The sequence below is a fragment of the Camelus ferus genome, chromosome 5 (assembly GCF_009834535.1).
Source record: "Camelus ferus isolate YT-003-E chromosome 5, BCGSAC_Cfer_1.0, whole genome shotgun sequence".
NCBI lineage: Eukaryota > Metazoa > Chordata > Mammalia > Artiodactyla > Camelidae > Camelus > Camelus ferus.
This window is the reverse complement of record NC_045700.1, coordinates 21,242,940-21,270,664: the sequence shown is the minus strand read 5'-3', so window position 1 is coordinate 21,270,664 and position 27,725 is coordinate 21,242,940. Positions and strand designations below refer to the sequence as shown.

The 27,725-nt window shown below is 33.8% G+C and overlaps 1 protein-coding gene across 2 annotated transcripts in view; it reads left to right on the top strand.

The window, feature by feature from the left end:
- The window catches only part of LRP1B (LDL receptor related protein 1B), a 1,593,459-nt gene that overhangs the window by 1,386,302 nt on the left and 179,432 nt on the right, over window positions 1–27,725 (top strand). For both annotated transcript variants that reach the window (XM_032479383.1, XM_032479382.1), the window contains exons 58-62: window positions 476–598; window positions 2,631–2,812; window positions 10,994–11,193; window positions 26,414–26,602; window positions 27,451–27,599. In XM_032479383.1, the coding sequence (XP_032335274.1) occupies window positions 476–598; window positions 2,631–2,812; window positions 10,994–11,193; window positions 26,414–26,602; window positions 27,451–27,599 (843 nt within the window). The remainder of the gene's footprint in view (window positions 1–475; window positions 599–2,630; window positions 2,813–10,993; window positions 11,194–26,413; window positions 26,603–27,450; window positions 27,600–27,725) is intronic.

Sequence of the window (27,725 nt, the reverse complement as noted above, 5' to 3'; positions counted from 1 at the left end):
AAGTTACTGGGGATCTTCTACCTTTCCAATTTAGATGTATGCTCGTAATGGCATCAGATTTATATTTAATATTAACCTAAAGTGAGAGTCTTTTCCTTCATCTTTCTAAAAGCAATTTTTTCCACATTACTGGCTGTTTACTTATAGTGTTATCTATAAACATTCCAAAATTTTTCCTATTTAGAAAATACCTTCAAATAAATTATGTAACATCTTTAGGGTGTGGTGTAGAGAAAATGTAAATTTGTGATGCTTTTGAAAATAACTGGTCACAGGAAGGGGCCAAGATGGCGGAGTAGAAGGATGCTTGTAGGTCACCCTCTCCCACAAAAATAACTGGTCACAAATGCTACTTGTTGTAAAACAGTAACTATTTAGATTCAGAGGGAGATACTGATTCCTGTGAATTCCCAAAACATTTTAAAACGATTTCTATTAACTATTATTCAAGCATATTCTTTTTTTTTATTTTTAGGGATTAAACAATGTTATTGGTATAGACTTTGATTACAGAGAAGAATTTATCTATTGGATTGATTCTAGCCGACCCAATGGCAGTCGTATAAATAGAATGTTTTTAAATGGAAGTGATGTTAAGGTAATTACACATTACAGTGGTGGAATTATTGAATATTTTATTGGTGTGATTGAATTTAAGAGCAAACGTTACCATTTGATGGTAATGATACAACTCATAGAATGTATTAGGTTGGTCTGATTTTCAGGTTTGCATAGTGTAAGTTTATCCTTATCCATTATAGCACTATTACATGCAATAAGACAAAAATCAAGCTGAGTAAGTAAAATGTGAAACCTTATTCACAACCCTAAAAAATGTGGTGTATGCTTTCAGTTTGAATGATTAGTGTCTGGGATTCAATTGTCTTGATTTATATAAAAGACAATGTTGAGTATGAGAATTGTAATTGAAAAAGTTGATTTTTAGATTGTAGATTGAAGGTATAGCACTATTAAAATTAACCTGCTATAGATGGGAATAACTGAATGCACTTGTGGAAAATCATGAATATTCTGAGCAGACAGCATCATAATTAAATGCATGTCAAATTCTAGTTATGAGACTAGAATGTGTCACTTGGCACCATTTCTATGTTAACTTGAGTTTTAAAATAAAATTATTTGCACTGTGTATGTGTAGTAAAATGTATTATAAAGAAGCTCAAGTTCAAGTAGATACAGCCATCAATTACTTTTAACTTTTTTATAGCCATCTATAATATCATATAGGAAGCTTTGGTGGAAGCAACCAATTTTGAAAATATTAATGAAATCTTGAAATGCATATATATACAATGCCAACACAGCTAGTAGGTTGGGTGCAAGTGATTCAGAATATCTATATTTAGTTATGGTTTATATGATGAAATATTAGTATATGATATAGAAAAAAGAAACACATATAAATTTTTCTTTTATAATTTAATTTTTGACCATTTATACAAAAACTGTAAAAATTATATTACTCAAACTTGATCATGTATTTTCTACAAGGCATTAAAATATTTTGGTTACCTTTATATTTTTTGAAAATACTTTAATATTTTTAAAGAATATTAACTCTCTACTGCCTTGCCACTACTATCCCTTTGCTACTTTATCAGGGTCAAAAAATGCATCTTTCTTCCCTTGGGATTGCCAATTCACTGATTTTCACTTAAACTGTCAGTCATGCCAATTTTTCAAATTTGGAATTTGGGAGAAAGAAGTCAAGATACCTTACGATTCAGTAGGGTAGATTGATATCGTTAGTGGCTGAAAATATTTACGTTGTCACATTTTAAAATATCTTTACTATATTGACGGCATTGGAGAAAAGAAAACAATAAAATTTTGTTAGTGTTTTCTTGTCTCAAGCTGTATAACCATTGGCTTCTACATGGGTAGCTCCAAGGTTCAATTGCTTCTTTCACATAGTCTTCAAAGGACTGAGAATTCAGAAATAACAATTATGTAAATCAAGAATCTTTGGTTATTTTATATGCAGCATATTTGTACATACAAAACTTATACCCCTATTATGTTTGATATTGACATAGGTTACAGTTGAGTACAGCAGTTGTATGCGTTTATTTTTACTTCCGTTTGATTAGATTAAATACACAACATATGTTGTGTTTTTTTTCTGTCCTTGTAGTAGTCAGTTGAACAAGGGCAAGAACTGCTGGGGGAGTGGTGAATGTTTTTGGTATATCCCCCAGAACCTGTTAATTGACACATAATATCAATAAGTCTTTGTGTGTGTGTGTGTGTGTGTGTGTGTGTGTGTGTCTTTGTGTCTTTGTGATAGAACTTTTGCCCAAAATTTTAAGAATAAAAGTAAACGATAATGAAAATGTGGTTAACAACGGTGCAGCCATCTAAAAGCTTTTTATTTTGGTGTTTCTTTCTTAATTTCATATGTAATTTCTAGGGGTCTGATTACATATTACATAATTTCTCAGAAATAAGTAAATCATTTAATTAGTAAATTGTCTATGTTTTGTGTTTAACTAAATTCCATTTCTAATGTTTAAATAGAATTTGATATTTCTATGAAAATCAAGAAGCAATTGCTTAGTTCTTATTCTAGGTATTTACACTGTTAACTTTTAAAATTCTTATTTTGTTAGGTAGTGCATAATACAGCTGTCCCCAATGCACTTGCTGTTGATTGGATTGGAAAAAATCTCTATTGGTCTGACACAGAAAAAAGGATCATTGAAGTTTCCAAACTCAATGGCTTATACCCTACTATACTCGTTAGCAAACGGCTGAAGTTTCCCAGGGACCTGTCTTTAGATCCTCCTGCCGGGTTTGTAACAAACATTGAAAATCTTAAATTAAAGATTAAGACTGGATGGTGTTCAATATGCTAAACCCTGTTCTGTAGGTTTTAACATGGGAACCAGTGGAAAGTGTAAACGTGTGGAATTTTTTATTGAGAAATCAAAAATAGAAATGTGACTATCACAGTGAAAGAAAAAATTAAAATGATAGGATTTTAGAACAAGTATTTTTTTTTAAGTTTTAAACACAACTCTTTTTCTAACTAACCAATCAGTATATTATAGAAATGAATAAAACATACAGATTTATTTGATTTTAATACTTTTAAATCTTGGAGGAAAGGCAGGCGAGGAACAAACTCTTGGATCATGTTTTGCAATATTTGTGGTAGTCACAAATGGGGATGATGTAATTCCTGAACCACTTTAAAGCAGGAGACATAAGTAGTATCAATGAATAATAACTAAAAGAGTGCATTATCCATGCGTTCAGAGGGAAAGCATGGTGGGAGTTGTGTTCCATTTGCATTTCACTGTGAAAATTAAGAACAGGTTATCATAAGGATAAGACATCTGGCTGGGGATTTCAGAAGAGGGATGAACGCACATTTAGGTGTCAAAGCTATCTGGTATATGTTTGCTGTATTTCCACAGATTATGACCATGATCATTCACTTTCAATTATGTTGTGTTGGTTGGCAGAGAAGACATGTCTTTCCTTTTCTTTTTTTTTTTTTTAATACTATAATTTGAGTGATTACATGCTCCAAAATGATATCTGTGAAAGTTCAACCTACTGAACAAGCTTGTTAAAATAACAAATATAGAGAAAATGTGCTTTTTAAAATAGGACGTATTCCCAGCAGCAAGTGTTACTCTAACTCTAGTGCTCTGAATTTTCTGCTGTCCAGATTAATTTCCCATAAAACATTTCACCAAATCAGCGCTTTTATCGTATCATATGCAACAATTAGATTTTGCTTATTATTAATATATTGCATCTTTCTTTTTTCGTCTCTTATGTTTAAAATTGGCTAAGTGATCATGTCATAATTGTACACTTTGTAGCTTAATTTTAAACATTATTTTGGAAAAAAGCAGTACCTAATAGGAACAGACTTGTGCATACTATTTTGTTTCCAGGTAATGGTGTAAGTTTTAACTTTTAGCGCTATCATTATGTAACCATTTTGTTACCTTTTAGACTATTTTCTTTACCATAGCAATAGAAGAGTATCAATTCTGTTGTAACTGAAACAGAGTCACAAGAGAGTCTATTTCTATAGCTATTTCAAGAAATAATGGCCAGGTATTCTAAATTTGGCTATCATCATCAACCATTCATTTATAAGAATGTGAATATTTGATTCCTTTGGTATTTTATCAGAAGACATTTATTTTAGTGTGTTCATTGTTCTTTTCTTCAAAATCAGTATGGCTAGCTTAGCTTCTCATTCCATAATATCCAAGATGCTTCATTTCCCAGATGAAAGAAACAGTACTTTAGTAACGATAGTGAGGAAGTTCCTGCTTTTAAAGCAAAAACTGTATCCTAGCCTAGTGAATACAGCTGAATCTAGCTTTAAGTTTTACTTCTCCCAGGTTACATTTATTACCCCATAAACTGAAAGCAGTTTTAAGTTATCATCAACATAAACCCATCCTTCAAAAGTGTCAATTAAAACAGTGAAGTACTAAATTATTGTAGATATTATGAAAGACTCCCTTGATATCATTTTAAAATAATACTTATATTATGATATAGGTATCCATTTTATAACCAAAGAAACATAAAAATTAGATCTTTTTTTTATTAACCAATTAAAGCCACATAACAGATAAACAGATTCTAACAGATAAAACTTAATGACACTATTTTGTTCATGCTGTCTTCCTAAGTTCCCCAGAGTGAGACAATAGGGCAACATGGATTTTAGCTTTTATGACATGAGCTTCAGGGTGAAGATGCCATAACTGTCCAAAATATAGTGCGCTCTTGCTTTGAAAATGGCAGTCTAAAGTGTAAGTTTATCTAATAAGAATGCAGTTGAACCTTTCTATGTCAGCTTGCCATTGTGATTGGCATATGTTTTGTATATGTCAATACTGCTGACCCCTGTTTCCTTGAGAGGTGTGTTTTCTGTCCTGACATTTAGTGAGGAGTAGAGCAAGGATTTGTTCAAGGGAATATAAGATCACTGGATTGTCTAAATAATAAGCAACTATACATTTAGAATAGCTTGGGGGTCCTTTATTTTAATAATAGTATGCCAATTGTCATAATACCAATTTGGATATGCTGGTTAGCAAGAATGGTAAAGAAGATACAAGTAGACAGATCGTCTTCCTGGTTATCACATTTAAGTTCAGCTGAAATCCAGTTATTCCTATCATTCTGTTACTGGTTGGGAAATCAGTGTGCTAACTTATCATAAGTTTTGGGTAGTTAATATCATTTACATTTATAAAAGTTGTCATTTATGCAGATGAGGTATAGATATAGATAGATTTTAAAGTAAAATACAGAATATAATTAATATTAAAAATGTGCTGAGCATAATTTTATCTTTTCCGATGATTAAGATGTCACTTTAGCATAACAACCCATTATGATAGATGTTAAAGTGAATGTGTGATATGACTGGTTAACAGAAAATAAATTTGTCTGCACATTCATTTATTCAACTCATATTTCTTTAGCCTTTAGTGTATATCTGGGACCGTTCTAGGCAGGAATATAAAAATAAAAGGCACAATCCCTGTCTCCAAGTATTTCACTGTCCAGTGGGTAGGCAGATGGGCAAATAATTATAATACAATGCGATAGCTCATAAAGTGAAGAAAACAGAAAATGTTTCTGTATCAAATGGGGTCAGTGAAATCTTCCTGGACAAGACTGGTGAAGTAAGAATTAGCCAGGTGATGTGGTGCACTTCAGAGCAGAAAGTATTTCAGGCAAAAAGAACCAGCTCTCTGGGGAAGCAAGTACACATAGTAGAACATGGCACATCCCAGGAATTCCAACCAAGGAATCTCATATGAAGGGAGCAAATCAAGTATATGTAATTGTGGGACTTTGGTACCGGTTCACTTTACAGAGTGAAAAAGAGCTAGGAATAAATCAAAACACAATACAACACAACCACCACACACACACAAAAACTAACCTTTCAGGGCTTCTGGCTTGGGCAAACAGGTAAATAGAAAAATGCTTTCCCCAGAATATGAGGAACAGAGGAAAAGGGGCAGATGTAAGAAAGGGAAATAATCAGTTTGAACCCCTATTGGGATTGGGAGTTCCATATATTAAGAGCAGCGATAATGACAATAACTACCACTTCTGTGACATTTTATGAATAGAAAACTGTCTCTGAGCTTTATCACTTTAGACACTTGTACTGTTTACTCAGAGTCCCTGAAAAACATATCATTATTTTTATTATTGTACTATTAGTCCAGATAAGAACATTTAGCCTTAAGATGGCTAAGTGACTTTCTCAGGATCATTTAAGTAATAAGATATTAAACTAGGGATTTAATCCAGTTTTCAAACTTTGGTCCCCTATTTTCCCTATTACATCAAAGTTTCCAGTGACAAAATTATCTTGGATCATGAGCATGTTTTTCAAAAGCAATCCAAACAAGGCATGAGAAAAAAAAAATACTTTTTTTTTCCATTTTAACAGTTTGCCTTTTTACAAAATTTAAAATACTTATAGAGAATATGATTTGGGGGGAAATAAAATTGCCTAAGCATTACAAGCAGCCTTCATTTTAAAGCACATTTTTATTTATTTTATTTTTCTGCTAGTCTATTAGCAATATCATAAGAAAATAATGCCAGGTGCTATTTTGACTTTGAAGTATAGTCTGAAAAAGACACATTTTATGCTTCTGTCTCTTGGCTTATGCTGTTCTTTCTTTCTAGGATGCCCTTCTGCTTTTTCTCCAGTTGGAATAACTTTTCATTTTTCCAACAAAAGCAAAAAATATCATTTCATTTTTGAAACATTCCCCAGTTGTGCCTCAGTAGCTATCATATATTGAACACATAACATTATGTGACCATTATTAGTGTAAATGATTCTTTGTCCATCTAGAAAGTGAGTTCCTTTAGAGCAAAGGTCATGGCTTAATTGTGCCTAACACAGACACTATTAAGGTCACTTTTGAAGTACATAATAAATGGGCTACTGGGTGTACACAGAACATAGAGTTACAGCTACAGGGACATTGCACCTGCATCTATGCACAAACCAATGATTGGTATGTAAATAACCTGCATGTTTCAAAGAGAACAGTCATAAGGGAACCTTTATATAAGGGAATGAAAGGCGTACCAGGAATGAAAACTCAGTTTTTGATTTCTGTGGGGAAAAACAGAACTATTTCATTAAGCTAAAGTCACATATAACAAATTCACCTTTATTCTACCCTTTTTGAAACCTATATTCCCATATTTGGGCAAAAAAACACAGAGAATTGAGCATGAAAAATTAACTTCATAATTCAGAATCAGAGATAATTCCAGCTGGAAGAAACTTCTCTAAATATATTCCCTGAATTCAGGGGAAAAAAAGTGAAAATTGAGAGCAGGCTTCTATTTTAATTTATTTTAAAGAAATATAATGTATCATATTCAGCTATAAAAGAGAGCCCCAGGAACACAGAAGCTTGTTGTTATGGTTACAAGAAGGCATTCTTTTATATGTTTACCCTTGGTTATAACTTACAGAACAGATATTCTTTGGAACTGAGATTTTTTTGTTATGTGATCGTAGGTAAACATTACATATTATATGGGTGAAATTTAGAACCCTCCTTTTGACATTTTCACTGAACTTTTAATTTCTCAGCTTTAATTATTTGCAACAAGTTTTGTATTTGGGTAATATTTAGGAGGTTGCATTTTAGAAGTTAAAATGACCAGAATGTCTAGTACAGACTTATTGAGAAACTTAAATGCGCAGTAATGAGGGTTACATATGGAAACGGAAATGAAATTTAGCCATCAGAATTTAGCTGCCCATAAGGAGAGATACACAATGAATTCACACACAATACACAATGTGCTTATGAAGGCTCATTTGTACTCAGTACAGTTAAATATACTTTCCTTCAATATGGTAGAATATTTTCATTATATTCTTGTAATGATTACTAATGACGAATGCTTAAATAGATCAAGTAACAACACACAGAAAATCTAAGCAAATCGTGTAATAACACACATACAGTCCAGATGCAGCAGGTAGCTTATTAGTTGGGTATTGGTAAACCAACATAAATGCATGTATTGTGTAGCTAGTGCATGTAAGATAATAGCTAATATTTGCTGAATACTTGCTACAAGTTTATTGATGTTCCAAGATTGTTCCCTGTGTTTTCTCGTTCAGTCTTCACAGTGACCCAGTGAGGAGAAACTTATTACCCATTTTGAACATATGAGTAAATTCAGACTCAGGGAGGCCCACTTGGGTGGGCCTGGAATTGAACTCAAGTCATCTGTTTCTAGGCCTTGTTTGCTTTTAAGACTACATAGTGCTGCTTAGGGAAAAATAAAAGTCAGTGTCATTAATGGAATATGAATTTTATCTTAAATATAAAAGATACTTATTGAAAAATAAAGCTAGTCTATAAATCTAGAGATCTGAGCCCTTTTCCAACTGTATACTATGAGGACAAAGCGCATAGTGTTTTATGGTTTCAGTTTATCAGTAAAACGAAGGCCTGAAGCTGCATGATCGTCAAGACCTGTTGCAGCGTTAAAACCTGTGAGTTATCCTTTGTTCTAAATTCTGAAAGAGATAAATGATCATTGTTGTCAAGGAATCTATAAGGTAGTGATGCACTGCTAGTGAGAACTAAACTTTACGTGCCTTTCTTCATCTAGGTGAAATTGCCATTCCTTCTTTTGTACCTCTGTTGCACGATAGTTTCACCATGATACGCTTTAATTTTTTTTCATTTGTCTTACATTCACATCTCTTGTATTCACAAAGAGATCTTTGAAGGCAAAAATCCCGTTATTTTACCTCTGTGTTCCCAGTACTAAGCAATACCTGATACATATTTGGTCTCAGTGAATTATTGCTTCAAGATACGGTTCTCAGTCCACTTAAGAATGACTTTGGGACTCATCAGGGATGTTCCACCATCTGACTTACTGAGTTAGGTTCTCCAGTTATGAGTCCTGAGAACCTACATCACTTCTGCTTTGTGGGTTCCTATGTGCATGATGTGTGTGTTGTTCAATTACACAGGTGGTGAAGAAATTCTGTAGCCTGGAGAAGGCTAAAGCACCGTTTCCTAAAGTGTGTTTCCTGTGAGCTGCTCTATGAAAATACATGGTGTTACTCAAAGCTATTGATAAAAAAAAAATGGGGATATTGCGGCTTCCTCTTAGAGAATTATTTATGTCATGTACCTTATTAAAAGTTCTGAGAAGTCCTACAGTAAAATAGATGACGCTTACCTTGCTTAATGAGCCGTTTCTCAAATATATTTAATCTTGTAACCTAACTTGAAAAATGTGAACTAACACACATCAGGGAAGAATTTTTAAGGAACAGAGAAGACAGCATGAGTTATGTCTGAATGAAAACATCTATATAATTGAAGAGGCAGGAACAAGGCAAATGATATGATAAAAGCATCCACGTGAAAATGTCGGCTCTAGAAATACTCTAGAGCTCAGTTCACACAATTCAATAGTGGGAAGGAATCTGGAGTTTATTTGTGTCCAATAATGAAGAGTTTGAATGGCAGGGAGAGGATTTCGGGCCTCAGACTCTTACTAAACTTACTGAGAGGGACGTAACAGATGTGGGACTCCATGGAATAAGCTGTTCCTCTTCTTGGTGTCTTGGTTCAAGATGGTGATAAGATTAGCCGAATAAAAAGTTCAGAATACAAATAAAAATTTAGATTTGCTGTTTACATGGAGGTCAGACCATTTACTTCTCATCTTAAACACCACACTTAATTAGAACTCCTAATGATATTTTGGCTAGCAAATAACTTTTTTATTATCTTTATCTATCCCCTGTTTTATGCATACCCCCTAAAATTATTGTCAACACAAAAATGCACATGTCTTACAGTGATTTTCCATGTTAGCCTTTTATTTTGATAAAAGGTTTTTCCTGAAAACTTTTCATTTCTAGTGTGTGTATAAAATATCTGAACATAATTACCTCTGTCAGAATTTATGAGAAAATTTTTCTTTAAGAACATTTTAAACTTGAACTATACCAGTTTTAAACCAGATAGAATAATTTTCATGCCACATTATTTCAATCTCACATCTTACAAATCAGAAGAATTGTCAAGGATTCTATGCTTACTGAAAAAAAGAAAAGAAAAAAAGATGTGGTCTGGGAATGCTAATTAAGTTAATAAATTTCAGTTTTAGAGTTGGAGTGTGAAAAGGACATTAAAGATCCTCAAGTCTTGGATTATATACATAAGAAAATATACTCCAAAAAATAAAGTGACTTTTCCTGGTATGAGAAAAAAGTGGCTTCATTAAACAGAAACGTCTAAGTAATCTGTTGGTTACCCATTATTTATATTTTATGGGGTGCAAAACCTATGTTTAATACAATTAATTTTAGTACCAATGTAATTTTCTTCATTTTACTGGTTTTCTCCCTGCCTGAAATATCCTGCTCTAGAACTTCCAATAATACAGTTTCAATCAGTGCTGTCCAAAAGAACTTTCTGTGATGATGGGAGTGCTCTATACCTACACTGTTTGATATGACAGCCACCAGACTAGTGGGTATTGAGCGTTTGAAATTTGGCTGATGTGAGTGAGGAACAATCCAGTTCACTTAATTTTATATGATTTTAATTAATTAAAGTTTAGAGAGTCACAATTGACTAGTGGCTACCACGATGAACAATGCAAATTCAAGCAAATATAAAGTATCAAGTGTTTGTTAGCACATGCAGAAGTATTATATATCTATGAGTTGTATACTAAAGGAAACATGTTAAAAATTATATGGATATTTTAAATTGAGCTATGTGTTTAATAAAAAAATCATAAGAAAAGCTTGCACTAAAATATGCTTCTTACAAGCTATAATTCAGAGAGATACAAGAATTAATTTGCCACTAGCTGTGCAAATAAGGGAGATATCGTATGACGTTTTACTCCCTGAGGGTCTGTAAACAACATGGCTGTTGATTTTCCTTTCTAGGTATTTGTACTGGATTGACTGCTGTGAATATCCTCATATTGGCCGTGTTGGAATGGATGGAACCAATCAGAGTGTTGTCATAGAAACCAAGATTTCTAGACCTATGGCACTAACAATAGATTATGTCAACCATAGACTCTACTGGGCTGATGAAAATCACATTGAATTTAGCAACATGGATGGATCTCACAGACACAAAGGTTGGTGCAGCAGAGCAGATGATTCAGTGTTTTACAAGGGCATAAAATACCATTTAGAAAAAAATACGTATATTTATTTTATATACTTTGATCAAATACATTCTTAATTTAAGATTACATTATTATTTCCTTTGTGACAACACTGGTAAATAAGAATTAGATGCTTTTATTCAGAACTTCTACAATCATGCATAAAAATCACTTTGACACTGTCAATGTTTTCTCTGTGCTTTTCTAAATAGTTTTTAATAGTAAATGGACAATATTTTTATAAGTTAATACATACATATTAAATGAATTGAATAATCCTAATTGAATTGACACAGAATATTTGCTTTTAAAAATAAGGCTCTTGTTGTCTGGTAGGTTTTTGTTTTGTTTTTTTTTAAATAGTAAGTGAAAGTATAATTCTTTAAAGACAGTGAGGTAAGAATTTAACACTTATCAATTAGACAACATACATGATTAAGTTTATTGTTATCTAATCAACAACAGCAACAAAAAGTAGCATGAAAAAACAGCTTTCAAATTAGAGTAACATTTAGAAAATAAGTTGGATATGAATAAATATTAAATTCTACAGATATTTTATTTTTCTATTTTTTACAACTCTCAGTGGATTATAGAACTCTAAATATAAAACAAATGGATGAAGCAATTGGATATGAGGGAGGTAACACTAGAATTAGGGATGGGGAAAAATCCTAGAGAAAAAATAGCTGAGGATGAGGGAATTGAAATGAGCAAATGAGGACATAATAAAGAAGAATGGGGTATAGATGAAGATGACATGGATGTAACAGAAATCACGAACAATTCAAAGGAACACTCAAAATATTTCAGATGTAGGTGGCTTTTTAAAGATTAAATTTTTCCCAGAATGAAAGAGATAAATGAATTTTTATCAATCTATAGTGACCTAATGTCACTTTTGTTACTGATGTTTTCATCTTCAAATATCTTGTAAAGTGCAAGTTTCACAGAGAGATCCCAAATAAAGCCTGTGCATCAGTATGGTTTAGCTTAGCAGACTGCTTTCTTCTCTGGCGGTAAGCTTAGATCAAAACCCCTGGAGAAAGGAAAGAGGTGAGATGTAAGGGAGGGTTATTGATAATTTAGTCCTGTCAGGTGAAGCCCTGCAAATGTATGCCTGTATGGAAAAGGATGAAGCCACTGAGTTTTAAAAGACTGCAAAATAGAAGTGGGGAGGGGCAATTATAGGGGTAGGGGATGTATAAAATAAATAAGCTACAAGGATGTATTGTACAGCCCAGGAAATATAACCGATATTTTATAAATGGTGTATAATCTATAAAAATAATTGAATCACTTTGTGTACACCTGAAAATAATATAAAATTGTAAATCAACTATACCCCAATGAAAATAAATTTAAAAATAAATAATAAGGGAGGTAAAAGTCACTAAAGTCACACCACTTCATAGTTTTGCCTACGTCCTTCTCATTTGATGTTTAAACAAATACAGCCTTCTAACTAAAAATACCGACAGAAAGCTTTTAGAGGTCCTTTTTTAAGGGTGGGAACATTGAAATATGTATGACAAGTGTAGTTGGATGAGTCACTTACTTAGGTGTTGGCATTCCAATTACAGAGATAAAGAAACTCATCAAAATGCAATTTGAATGAAAAATTATGTAAAGATCACTGTAGGGTTTTAATTACAGCAGAAGTAATGTTGACAAATCAAAATTACACTTTGCATTCAGCAGTCATATCTCCTCAGAAGAATCAATAATGAAATGTTCTGCAACATTCTAAGATGATGTAATTGAAAGTTTTACTGTGGCAATCAGTATTTTCTCCGTGTAACTATTTTTAGCATGTATACAAAGTGCCAGGTTATTGTGAACATATCATTTTGTGCTAAAATTTCACTGTAAAATACAATTTAAACAAGTTTTGGCTAGATAGGTGAATATTTGAAATATATTCCAGCATCACATATTTGCCTATTTTCGTTTGAGCCTTTGTGTTTGAATAACAAAAGCTCTAGCTAAAAATGTCTATTAGAAACTATTGATTCCATCCCCTCCCCATTATTTTAAGATAATGACAGATATGTAGGTGACTAATGCTTTGAAAACTTAATACAAAATTAAATGCATATAAATGAAGTGTCTTTCAGTCATGGTACTGGTGGTGACTTTGGGTAGATGGACATATATAGTGAGAAGGGAAACTAATTTACTAAAAAGTAAACTACTAACTGAAAGATATTCAATTATGGTGTTATTAACATTTTACAATTTGGTTTTGAAAATACTTTGAGGCTCAAGGAGTGAGAAAAGGAAAGTGAAAGAGTGGCTGCCTTCAGAAGCGTTTCCTCCTGAAGGCTTTCTCAGAAAGACTAATGAAAAATTCATTGTCTATTAGGCATCTGCCAATATCTGAATGCAAGCCAACACTTACGGGTGGTTTCTAATGAGCTACTAATTGTAGACAGCCTGAATTATGCCAACTCCACAGCCAATGAAAGAAGAGTCATCCATTTGCCATGTTTGTAAAGAGGAACAGGATTTTTCTGCTCCTTGCTTTCATTCACCCCATGAAAACATAAGAAGTACTGTGGTTCTCTAGTTGCATCTTTGGAGGTGGAAAATGAGACTTTTATAACAATAATAACTTCTGTATTAATTTGGTCACTGATGTCTTTTCTCTCTTAACCAGACTAGTATTATTGTTCTCATTTATTCTATTAAAACTGGAGCCATAGCTTATCAAAAGAATGGGATATGCCAGTCATGACAAAGTAATTTGAGAATATGAAAATTTCAGAATTATGATTCTTTTTCATACATCAAATTTTAATGATGGAGAAAAACTAAACCATGAATATGACTTTACAGTTTAGAATGTTTATTTCCCAAACATGTTCAGGTTTAAACCATACAGTTTTTCCATAAATGAAGCATTATTTCATTCTCATTTGTCCAGCCTAAGAACTTCTGAAAGTTCTGAATTCTGTGCCCTAAGCAATAGATCAGATTACCTCCAAGGTCCATGTGACTTGAAATTTGCTTGAGAATTTATACCCATCTTTCTCTGCTACTTCTTCTACCCCAACCAAGTCCAAACACTTCATTGTAAAATTTTTTTAAAAAGAGAGAATTAGTCAGTTTGCTCTTTTAGGAATATTTAGGTGCAATCTTAGTCACATGAATCTTCCCCTAATGCCTGTGTGTATTATTCTACTGGGTTTTAGCGCAATAATTATATATTAATATGATATAATATAATAATACCATAGAATAGTTTATATATTACTGGATAACTGAGACAGTTTATTTTAAATCAGATTTTCATTGTTCATTTTTAAAATTTCTCTGATTTCTTTTTTTTTTTTTTAATGATCTGCCCATTCATTCATTCATTCATTCAACAGTCACTTAATGATGTCTCTTTCTGGGCCACGTATTCTATGAGGCCCTGAAGTTAAAAAGATGAATAAGTCTCTGTCTTTAAAGCAAATACAATTTAATGGGTGGTGGGGAGGGAAAAGAACTGATGTGCAGATAAAGGCATAGATTAGATTGGAGTTAGAAGCACATGTACAATATTGCCAAAATGTAGGAAGGACTAGGCAAGCCTTTGGTGAAGTGATGGGAGCTTTGAAACATCTGAGAGATGTAGGGCAAGCTCTCCATATGGAGAACTTGTAGGAAGGATTCATCGCACAGAGGGAACAGCATGTGCAAAGATGTAATAGAGTCTTGAAACAGCAAGGGGTTTACACAATTTGTAAACTGGAAGCCGTATAAGAGGAAGATAATGACACTAGATGAACAAGGGCAAATTGGGGCCAGATTGTGACAAGCCTTTTATGCTAAGTAATTTGGAATTTATCCTTTAGGTCATGGAGAGCCATTGATGGCATTTAGTTGATAGACTGCTATTATTAGATTTGACAACAGCATGGAAAATGTAAGACCCTGGAAGGGCAACCAATTTAGAGGTTGTTAAGATATTTTAGGAGAAAATGTTGAAGTGATTATAGTTGTGGAAATGGGGGTAAAGTGTTACATTCAATAGTTATTTAACAGAATAAAGAGGATAGATTTGTAAACTTGAAATAGCAGAAATATTGGTGGTTGAGTTGCAGATATTAAGTGAATGATTTATATTATCCACTTGGCTAGGGGAAAGTAACACAGTTTTGATCACTTATTAATTTCACATATATCTGTACATTTTTTAAGGAAATAAAAAGTACCAAACTAAGTATAACTGAGAGATTCTTCTTGCAAAGCTCTGTTTTGATGAGAGATAGATTTAACAAGAGGCTCAGCATCAAAGAAATTCTAAGGAGATGGTTAAACACTATTGTATATTTCCTTAGAAGGCATTTCTGAACACCTCATAATTTACCTAGAAGAAAGATTGCAAATGAATGAATCTCTCTCCTCCTCCTATCTCCTGAGATACAAAATACGTCCAATGAGAAACTTGGCAATTTCAGAGTGCTCTCCAGACTGAAATGCTCAGATTTTAAGTTTAGATCTGTTTTTATGCAAAAACAAAACGATTCTAAATATATTCTAAACACAATGATTCTAAATAATCATACTCTTCTTATAGGTCTGTGTATTTGGGACTGATTTCTTACCACTCCCTCCCAAACTACAACTCCCCTCAGGGGATTTTAGGCTTTGATTTTGGATGAGAAGTTCTCAGCCTTTTGCTAGAGGGCAAATCTTTGAATGAAATTATCTTCTTAGACTGGAGAAAGAAAACCCTTAGGATCTTAAATGAAGCTTGAGGAACCCAGGGATGAGGGTGAGTGGGGGTGGAATCCACTGCGAGAAAGCTTTTTCACCCTGAAAAGTGTGGGTAGCTTCCCTGGGTCTCAGTTACCTCATCCATAGAAATAGAGTTTCAGAAAGAATGACATCAAAGGGGCATTCCTGAATGCAAAAGTTACTAACATCTTTTAAAGTCGAATACTTTGAACTTATCAAATCAGTAAGAGAGGAGAAAACCTATGTTCTTGAGCATGACATCTTATTAGATGTTTTGCACTTACTGTTTTTTAAAGTATCACTATCATCATCATTATTACTGGCTTTCAATGGAAATTTCTTAGCCTGCTCCTGGGGTTCCAAGAACTGGAACCATCCCCTTATAAACTCATATTTTAGTAGAAGTCATACTCATATTTCTGTTTAGTGGAAGCCTACTGTGTTCAAGAAACTATGCTTGATGCAATACATGCTTTTTTTTTTTAGTCAGTTCATTAATGAACACTATGAGATGTGTCCATTAAAGCCATTTTGCAGCAAAGAAGTAGGTTTCAAGAGATTAAGTAATTTGTCCAAAATCAAATAGCTTGTAATTAGGGGAGTCAGAATTTGAACCCAGATCTAACTGATTCCAAAGCCTGCTTTCTTTCCTTTCTCTACACAGCTTCCTTGTTTTTGAACAGATAATTCACTGAAGATCTGCTGTTTGCTTGTTACAGTTTCTAACAGCAACAGTTACAGCATAAAAGCATACATATACAAATAAGGGTATATCCATACTTGAATTTCTTCAGATTGATTTAAATAGTAGACGCAGGTAAATTACAAAATATATGAGAAATTAATAAACAAAAAACTTAAGCCATCAGAACATAATTACTGTAAATGAAAGCATATTATTTCATTAAATCCAATTTGTGGGTGTGTAATTTGGGGGAGTGAGGAGAACAATCATGTTGCTTAAAAATGTACCCCTTGCTTTAGTGGGACAGTTTGATGCTGCTGTTTGCTGTTTCAGACTAACTACATCTCCTGCCTGTGTGAACACTTTTAAATCTTATTTGAAAATTCATGTCACAGAATTTCTGAAATTTGACCACTGCAAAGATCTTTCGTCACTGATACTATGCATTCCAAAAAGTATAGCCTTCTCTGAATGGAATGTCTATAAAACAGGTTACAAATATCTCCTGAGAAAAATTTCAGCCCTAACCCCATCTTCCTTAACTTAGAAATCCTGTTTTCCATTTAATGAAAAGAAAATTAAATAGCAGAAAATTATATTTATGTCAAGATTTCATTCTGACTGCTTGTATCAAAATATGTAAATTCAGGTTGAGTTTTCCTTATTTATTGTTAGTTGCCATTGAACTTGAGATGTCTTAGAGTGGTAGTGTCCTAAAACAAAAAGACTGAAAATGCTGTGTGAACGGTAATAAAAAAAGGGTAAACTAAGAAAACCTTATCTTTGACCTTGAGCTTTAAAACTTAGGTATATACATATTTTTGTTCTAGGTATATACATATTTTTTCAGACTAGTCTTCTTGGAGTCACTGAGTGGCTGAACCTTGTGTTAAATCAGTTGGTCGTATATCTATTTTATCCAGTATACTGGAAAAATATATACTCATAACTGCTAATTTCTCTGAAGAGTAATCATTGGATATGATTCTAAACTATAGCTTATCACTGAACTGTCTTTTATTTTGTGGAAAAATTGTTTAAAATTTCATACAATTATGTTGACTATGCCTCTTCATTTTTTTCTGTACTCCTGATGGTCCTCATATTGAAGTGTCAGCGTTGTAGTCCAACTCTGTTGTTTGTTTATGGCTCTGGAAATGCAGTTTGTGTTGTGAGGGGGGCAGTTCTGTGTTTGGATTTAAAATTCCAAATCATAACCCATGCAGTGATCATCTGATTAACGTTGGGAAAAGAATCCAGATATCAGCATGCTGCTGGTGAAGTAGCAGAAATATATTTAAAAGGTTTTGTTCTGACGGGGGAGAAAACACTGAAAAAGACAAAGGGAGTATTTTGTGCTCATATATCCTGAAACTCAGTCTCTGTGGCATTTAGGTCTTTAGAAAATGTAAATACCCACTGAAGCCCACCCAAAAAAGGGAAAGAATCTAATAAACACCACAATCCAACTTTGCAGTATTCTAGAGTGTTTCTTTCTTGGTAAGATATTACATTTTAGTACTTTTGAAAAAAATTTTTCCTGTCATTCACAGTCCATTACAAACGGTAGACTTCACAGGCTATTTTATGCCAACGGTGTTGATGTGCTGCTGTTTACAATACAATAAAAGTTAATGGAAGGGAGCAAAATACAATTCAGTTACTATAGAAATGAACCAGTAAAATAAATTGAAATTAACTACCATTTCTAAAAAGACTTAAAATTTCTATGTCAATCATGTCTTTCACTTTTGTCCCTTGAATAGAACACGTTATACTGCGTATATGTTTAAATAGATTATTATTTTGCAACTGTTACATGTGTTTCATACAGTTTTAAAATATAATTCTAAGTATTACCCTAGTATGAGTTTTCAGCCACTTTACAATGTTATCCATCCCAAACATGATGTGGTGCAGCAAGGGAATCACTAGATTTCATTTTGGTCCAGGTTACTCTCTAATTTAGGCAAGTTGCTTTGCCACACGATAGTTCAATGTTCTTATCCAAAAAATAGGACTTCTGGTCAATCAGTGATTTTCTAACACTTCTTAAAGGAACTGACTCAGTTTGGCACTGGAGCAGAGGAGGACTATTCTGTCAGTTCCCTCAATTTCCCCTAGTTATCCCCAGGGCTACTAGAGCACATTTGAAGATGCTTGTAATATGTTACACTCTTCTGTTTTATTTTAGATGCATGTGTATAATTATAGGAATGTGGGAAGGCCAGATACTAAATTCATGTCAGTGGCTCTACTTGATATCTGTCCCAAAGGCAAAGTATTTTATAGTCTTGAACTTTCATGAGGACTCTTTAACAAACACATTGCTAATGCATATGTATGTGGAATATCATAACTCATATTTAGCACTGATGGTCAGTTCTGAAAACACATTTCCAAGTATCTGTGAAGTTTGTATCACCAGTAGAAAAATCCAGAGAGTTTCAAAGCAACTGGAATATATATTTAGCAAGTGCATGAAGCAGTGTTGCTTGGTTTACCTCAGGGACTGGCAACCAGTGTCATCACTGAGAGAAGATTTTTATAGGCACAGTCTAGTTTTCAAAATAAAGGAACTATGATTTACATTGTCTGCTTTATAAATCCTCACAGTCATTAACAGAAATTCTCTTTTAGATGTTAAAGATTAAAGTGGCCATACCTGACCTTACATTATGAATAATTTAAAGATGTATAGATGAGAGAGGGGAAGAGATTACATTATATTAAAATTGAATATTCCTTATCTATGTAGAGAGTACACATTGTTGAAGGTGACAAAGTGGACAAAAGGAGGCAAGGGATACTTGGAAAGGATGGGCAAAGGATGCCTTCAGCCTTTTAATAATGACTCTAAAGAAGAGCTCTAAATAATTTCTAAATTTTGCCTCATACATTACATTTAATTCAAAAAGTTATACATTTAAGTGTCCCACTGTAAACTACTGCATTAAGGAAGGACATATAACTGTTGTTTGGACATTTGATCAGTGTCAATATTTAAAAGCAGCCTCATGTAATAGACTTCCCAGGTAGTTCAGCTCATACCTGCTGTGCACAATGACTTATGCTAATCGAAGAACTTCGTTTGTCCTCCTCTTCAAGGTCTCAGTGGTGGGTGGACTTTTGGAAAGATCATATTTTTTATTGGAAAAAGTAAATTTTGAACATTCCGTCATAATATTTGGCATTGTTGGCTATCGTTAGTGTTTCTGCCATTTCTTAATGCTTTTATTGCTTTTGAGCAGTGAACTTTGGATCCATTTGCCTGAAGTTTTATTTATAGTCCTGTTTCCATTAAGCAGGGTTGTATTAAAGGATAGGCAGGAAGAGTGTTCACAGAGGCACAAGTTAAATTAGCATTTTGTAGCCTGTTGTAGATGGTTCTAAGGAAATCACTATTTTAAAAAAGATTCTGCAAACAATAACCCTGAAAGGGATGCATAATTACTGACAAAGAAATGTCCTTGTCCCTAAGGTTACGTAAATCATACTCTTTTTGATGGAGCATTTTAACTAAAACTGCTGACTCAGCAGAGGATTCTGGAAATTATTATACTGCGGCCGTTCTCCCCTCCACCTACTCTTCTGTTACTCTTCTAAACTAGAAACCGTTATTCACCCACATACGCACCACTGTCGGGAATCTTCCGCTTTCTTTGACTTATTGAACCGCTTTCTTCCATCATCTAAATTTATCATCTGTTTACCAGCCTACACTCCTTTTGTCACCTTTGATTAATTTCACATCATTTTTAAATGTGGTCTGTTTTCCTTGTTTCATTTCTTCCTTTTTGGTTTCCATGTTCTTCTCCTCTGACTCATGCTCTGGCTTCTGTACATTAGCTTATTGTATATTATCCTTCCAGAACGTTATCAGGGGAACTTGTTAGTATCCATGTATCTCAGAGGAGAGCATTCATGAGCATCCTGGTCTTCTCTTCTGAAGACAGATGTTTCAGTCAGGTTAATACCGCCTAGCGGATGGCTGTCGTTGATGGGTTTGATCAGGGAAGAGATGTGTGAGATGGAAAGCAGTATTGAAAATGTTCATTGGAGGGAGTCCCAGTTTTCCTACCTCTGCCTCTTTGTCACGGGATGCACTAGAAGGCTGACTTCTGTGGAGTGCATCAACTCAGACTCTTTTACCTTCCAGCCTCAAGTTGGATTTAAACTATGGGAGGCATTGGCAAGAGATTAGATAATGGAGTAAGGAAGAAGTCAAAATATTTATTTATCCCCTTTCCCTCTGTACCCAACCACAGCGGTTTAGCAGTGGCTGAGTTCCTTCACCTCATGTCCTCTGCATTTGCTAGGTGGCTCTTTTTCCTTAGCTCCAGCCTTTACCAGCTTCTGGTAACAGACTGAGGAAAAAACTTAATCCTTCCTTGCCCATGCCCATACCACACCTCTGTAGATTATTATGAGAAAGATGATGTAGCCACCTGTCATACATGAGACTGACTTCTTTCAATTAAATTCATTTTGATTATCATTTTAAAATGTGTTCTCTGTTTACTACAAGAAGCTTGACTGATACAAAAGAGATCGACAGAGTTTAAAAATGAGGAAAATTAGACTAATTTTGCAGTATTTCAGGTGTGAGGGAGTGTGAGCCCTTACTTGGGGTAATGGCACCAAGAATAAGAAAAAATGGAGAGTCTTAGAATAAATTAAGAAGCAAAATATGATAGAATTTAATATTTGATTTGATATTCTTGTTAACTTTAAAGTTTTAGGAGATTAAATTTCCAAACCACCAGTTGTAGGGTGAAGGCCAGGTTGATCTTATTGGAGCCTTCAGATGTACCAAACAATACATAAATTCTTTATAACTAAAAAAAAAATAGATAAATAGTTCAGATTACTCTAATCTTGATTCCTTCATAAAAATAACCACTGATTTCGGTGGTTGCGTTCTATGAACTTTGTTTTTCTTTGAAAATATTTATAATAATTTTTAAATAATAAAATTAAAATTTGCTACATTTAACATTTTAAAATAACATTTACATCTTTAAAGTAAATAAGGAAAAAAATGGAACATTAATAGTAAAACTTTTATTTAAGTAACCCACTAGGCAAAGTCATGTTGAATCTGCCGTTATCCCAGTGTAATATCTTATGCATAACACACACTACAAGATTTTAACTTAACAAAAGATGAGTACTGTGTTATTGGTGCAATTCATTCTCAAGTATTTAAACTAGATTAGGCTGAAATACAAAATTAGATTGGTATTATCCAGGAATATACTTGTTTAACATGATAAATGCTATCCAAAAATGAATAATCAAGTGTATTGTAATAGAGTATCTCTAACTTTGAGGCCGCAGTTAAGCCAAAAGCATATTCTGGATTTCCACTTTTTCTATTTACCGTTAATTACTAGGAACCTTCCCAGGATAGCATCCAACTTGACTAAAAGAGAAAAACTCCACAAAAGAGTATTTCTTTGATTTATTTGTTGCCAAACATCAACTCCTTTCTTCTGATACATGTAGTCTATGAAATAAAAATTAGGAGCTTAGTGCTTGAGTGGAATGCTGGAAACAGTACAGCAAATAATGCTCTTATACAGAATTGAGGCCTAACTACAGAAAGCAGCTTTAGAATCAGTTTTAAATATATAATAAGTACCCGTTAAACCACAGCCCACATGACAGTTCTGTTTTTTCTGTACTTGTTGTATGTGTCTACTTCATACTTGTAAAATGAAAAGGTTCCTTAAATTTATTTTTCACATTTCTCTTTTAATTAAGCAAAGGCAGTCTTATGTATGACAAGGGTCATATTATTTTTCTCATAAAAAGGATAACCACTACCATTTTGAGAAAACATTGACTACTTTTACCATAAAATCAACAATATCTTAGTATTAGTAAGAATTTATTTGTTGAATGTTATTCTCATGCCATCATGTTTCATGTTTCTGTTTTATATATAATTTATTTCGTCAGCCCCACTGACTGCCAAATGACCTTGTGAGACATCTTTTTTGTTCATCTGTTTTACATATATGTATATGTAATACATATATATGTATATATTACAGATATGTTATATACACCCACACACCTAATACATGCATGCATGTGTATGCACGTGCGCACACACACATACACACACACATACACACACATGTGCACACACACATATCTATAAGGTAAAAATAAGGAAATAAATACAGAAACAACCAGAAGTGAACAGTTTTATTTTTCTCATTCTGAACCGAGCATGTTTCTTATACCAAAATATATTATGCTTCTGCTCAGAACATCTAATTTACTCTCAATGTAGGTTGAACTCTTCATAAGTTGATGGAAAAACAAACGCAGCATTTATTTATTTATACTTATCACTTACCAGTAAATAGATAGCCAGTTTTTCACAGCAACTTCAGCAGATAGTCAAATAACTGTTGCAAGAGATTTAGGTCCTAAGGAGGAAATAAGGCATACTGCCAAGTTATGGACCAAACCCCTGAAAAGGCAATGTGGAAAGAGTTTTGTGTGTTTATTTTGCTTCCTTTTGTTTTGCTTAATTTGTTTTGGCATTGGTCATGGCATTCAGGGACCATGTCACCGTGCCTCCAGGAGTAGCTTGTTGGAGCCAGTGTAGAGATACAGATGTATGAGACTCGATTTCTTTGTGTTAATGTAAGTTAATGTTTTCACTTCATTTATTTCCTCTAGAAGGAGTACTCTGGTGGTTGTGTTTGATGCTTGCTGTTTGGGAAATAAGCATGTTTACCAAAGGAACGGGCCTGAAGTAGGCTTATAAAGCTATATCCTGTTCTTCTTTGTCAATGTCAAACAAGGAATTGACTCAAACAGATGGTCTCTGGGCAAATGAATGGTCTCTCTTCACTTTGAGCTGACTTTTCTACATTCTCTAGACATTCAGCTATGTGCCATTCTTCTTTTGAAATAAAGGTTCATCTTTCTGATCTGCATACATTTATACTGATTGCTTGATACCAGAAAGTTTCTGGTGGGCAATCACTGCAAACTTAGAGGTAGCAAACTTGCCCTGAACTTAATTGCCGTGTGTCCGAAAATCATACACAGTGTAATTGCATTCAAGTAATTAAATAAAATGATTTTCACATGGAGCTTATGAAATGAGCCCCATTGTTTTATATACCTGTATCAATTTGCTAAGGCTACCACCAGCTTGGAGGATCAACCAACATAAATGTATTTGCTCACAGTTCTGGGGGCTGGAAGTCCCAGATCGAGACGTTGGCAGGTTTGGTGTCTCCTGAGGCCTCTCTTTCTTTGGCTTGTAGATGGCTGTCTTCTTGCTGTGCCTTCATACGGCCTTTCCTCTGTAGGTACACACCCTGGTGTTTCTCTCTTCTTACAAGGACACCAGTTACACTGGGTTAAGTTCCCACTCGTAGGATCTTATTTGATTATCCTTAGGTACCTCCTTAAAGACTCTATCTTAAAATACAGATATATTGGGGTCTAGAGCATCAACATAGCAATTTTGAGGGAACGCCATTCAGTTCACAACCCCATTTTACCCTACTGGGATGGCTTTCTTCAAGGCAGTGCTAGAAGATAAAGTGGCAAAGAACTTAGCAGCCAGCAAATCCCATTTAGTTTCAAATACCAGTAACTTCAGTCACTAGTTTTCTCCCTCCCCTCTGGTCAAGTTACTTAAGTTTTGCAGATCTTAGCTTTTTTATCTGCAAAGTGAGGTCAGCTGTTGCACAACAGAGTTGTTGTGAGTATTAAATGAAATAAGGTGTATGAAGTAGACATCCTATTGCAGGGTTTCTCAGTCTCATAACTGTTGATACTTATGCTTGATAATTCTTTGATGTAGAACCAGAATAGCCTCCCCTACCTATTGAGAGCCAACGGCCTACTTCCTGGCACCCAAGAGCTGAATAATTTTCAGATATGGTTACTTACTGAATAGTTAAAAAGACTATGTTACTTTGAGATGCAAAAAGGCAAATTCTTACCATAACTTTATTTTTTGTATAGAAATTGATTGAATCTCTGGTGGACTGAGATTTTTTTTAAAGTGATGATTAACTTTTTGAGTCCATATTTAATGATAAATTACTTCCTTGGCATCTAAGGAAATCGGAATTTAATATTTCTGAGACTTTCCACTTTTTCTGCAGATTTTTATTTTATTTTGAAAATTTCCACACGTACACATATGTTGAAAGATTGTTATAATCACTTGTCACCAGGATTCACCCAGTTGTTGACATATTGGCACATTTGTTTTATCTTTCTGTAATGAATTTATATAACCAAAGGGGGAGAGCAGGCATAGTTTGTATAAATAACTCAGACACTGACTCACTCTGGTAGAATGTCCTGCTTTTCATCTTTGTATTCAGTTCTACTTATTATTGCCACAGCGGGCTCCATGTCTGAGAGTACATAGATGATAACGTTTGTGTATTTGCATCACAAGTGTGCACATCTGGATTTTTCTTGATTTTTACATCCTTCATATGCATAGCGTCTGTTCTGAGTTAGAATTCTGGCTAGACACTATATTATTTATAGTAGTCAATGGCTTAACATTATTTGAAGGAGCCTTATTTTATTTCTTTATTTCTATTTTCTATGAATCATAGTGAATTCTCTGGGCACTTTTGGCCCATCTGGGTAAAAATAACAGCTTGGTATACTTAATATTTCCACTTCTGGTTAACAATATAAATTTATGTGGCATTTTAAAAATAAGGCTGTAAATCTCCCTAGGAAAAGTGAATTGTGTTTTAAATTTTGCTAGTTTTTCAGTTACTACTGAATGAGGAATATGCCAAACATTAATTCTCAGTCATTAAAATCTAATCTATAAAAAAAATTACCTGACTTACAGTACCCTTTTATATTAATGAACATTTTGCAGAAATTCTAAAAGTAGACCTGAAAATTAATACAGAGAAATGTATTGGAATGTTTGTGCAAATTAGGGAATTCCCATTTTCTTTATTTATTTCTTTTTTTAAAAAAAAGTTGGAGAAACTTCTATTACATTTTAAAATTATTGAACTTCAAACCACCAAACAAATTTATTAAATCTTTTTTTATCTGATAGGACCCTGGAATCTCTTGAATGAAAAATTTACATTTTTGATGCTCAATCTACTATTTACATTTAAACCTAGTCCTATAAGGAGGGTTTAATTATAAGACAATTTCAGTCTGCAACTAAGCAGTGTTAATTACTGTTAAATTGCATCATACATTTGTTATCTGTTACATTTATTTTTCTCTATCCTTATCCCAGCTTATTTTCCAAATAAAATTACTCTAAAATCTCAGTGACTAAAATGGTTAATAGTAGGCTTAAAGTCACTCCATCTCCAGATAGACGGACATTTCATCCTGGATATGTAATTTAGTCTGTTTAAAAGTGGAAGAAAGCAGTACAATGACCTGTAGATTTAAGGAGGATCTAAGTTAGGAACAACTTGATGGAGATACACACATATATATCTAATTTTTTTAATGTTGGATATTGCTTGTTTCTGGTGAAGCAGCCGTGACTCTTGAGCAGGATTGCATTTTCTTCCCAGTGGTTGAACCAAGCTAAATCTGAGCAAAGCAACCTGCGCCAGATCCTGCATTCTCTTAACCGGTGATAAAGAACCTTGCTGGCCTGACAGGTTGTCTCAGCAATTATTCACATGAAGTTCTCTAGCAGTTGTGTCTGTCAGCCCATGTAGTATTGAATATTTTAACTGGCAGTCTTCCAAGACTGAACATTAATCTTACCATCTCCTATTACAGTCCCTAATCAAGATATTCCAGGGGTGATTGCACTAACATTGTTTGAAGACTACATCTACTGGACTGATGGGAAAACCAAGTCACTCAGCCGTGCCCATAAAACCTCGGGAGCAGACAGACTCTCACTGATTAACTCATGGCATGCCATCACAGATATCCAGGTGTATCATTCTTATAGACAACCTGATGGTAATTATTCTTTCCATGATTTCCATAAATGCATCAACATCTTTAAGTAACATTCCATTTTTGTTTCCTTCAAGGTGAAGTGTAAATTTATTTTTGAGAAAGATCACCAGATTCCATTACTTAGTGTGATTGTGTAGAATGAATTCATTTAATATCAAATATTGCTGTTCAGGGATATGGTTAGAAGCTCAATAAGAGTACAAGGAATTATTGATTTGTTGAAATCATTTTAAGCCGAAATAACAATAATACATGTAGTTGGAGAAGTGAAGACTATATTCTTGAAATAATTTATATTTACAAAATAGTCACAGGATCCTAGTTTCTGGAATGCTGGGTGAAAGGAACTATGTTTAAGTAGCTCTAAGCCTCTAAAAATGAGAAATACATCAAATTTGCTTAAGCATATATCTAGTGGGAATTCCATGAGGTCATATGGAATAAAGTTTTAATTATTTTGCTTAAAACATGTATTTGCCTTAGAAAACAAAGCCACTATACTATTAGTTATGGATCATCATTTCATTGTTTTATTTTACATTTATATCTCTAAACTTATGTATATATTCATCCAAAATGTTTCTAATCTCTATTTTTCTGATGGACACTTTTTTCAACTAAAATACTTGCTATTGTAGAAATGCATTCTAATTATTCAAGGTAAAATAAATGTCATAAGATGATGAGTAGAATTTGTAACCAAATAAAACTGTATTTGTAATCTTGACGAGTTCTTGATTACAAAGTTCTATTCAAATACAAGCTTAAGCCTCCTAACTCTAATCCCATCTTACGTTATTGGTCTTGATTATGCTGCTTTGTTGTTGTTGTTTCTTTCTCATCTGTAGTCTCCAGACATCTCTGTATGATAAATAACGGAGGTTGCAGTCATCTGTGCCTTTTAGCCCCTGGAAAGACTCACACCTGTGCCTGCCCCACCAACTTCTATCTTGCAGCCGATAACAGGACTTGCTTGTCCAACTGCACAGCCAGTCAGGTGAGTGGAGCTCTAGAAATCATTTCATGGCATGTGTGAGCAAGTAGTTACAGCGGCTTTGCCTGGGTTTTGTTTATTTATTTAAACCATTCTTGAAACAGTCAGTTTTTGTTGTTGTTTGGAATA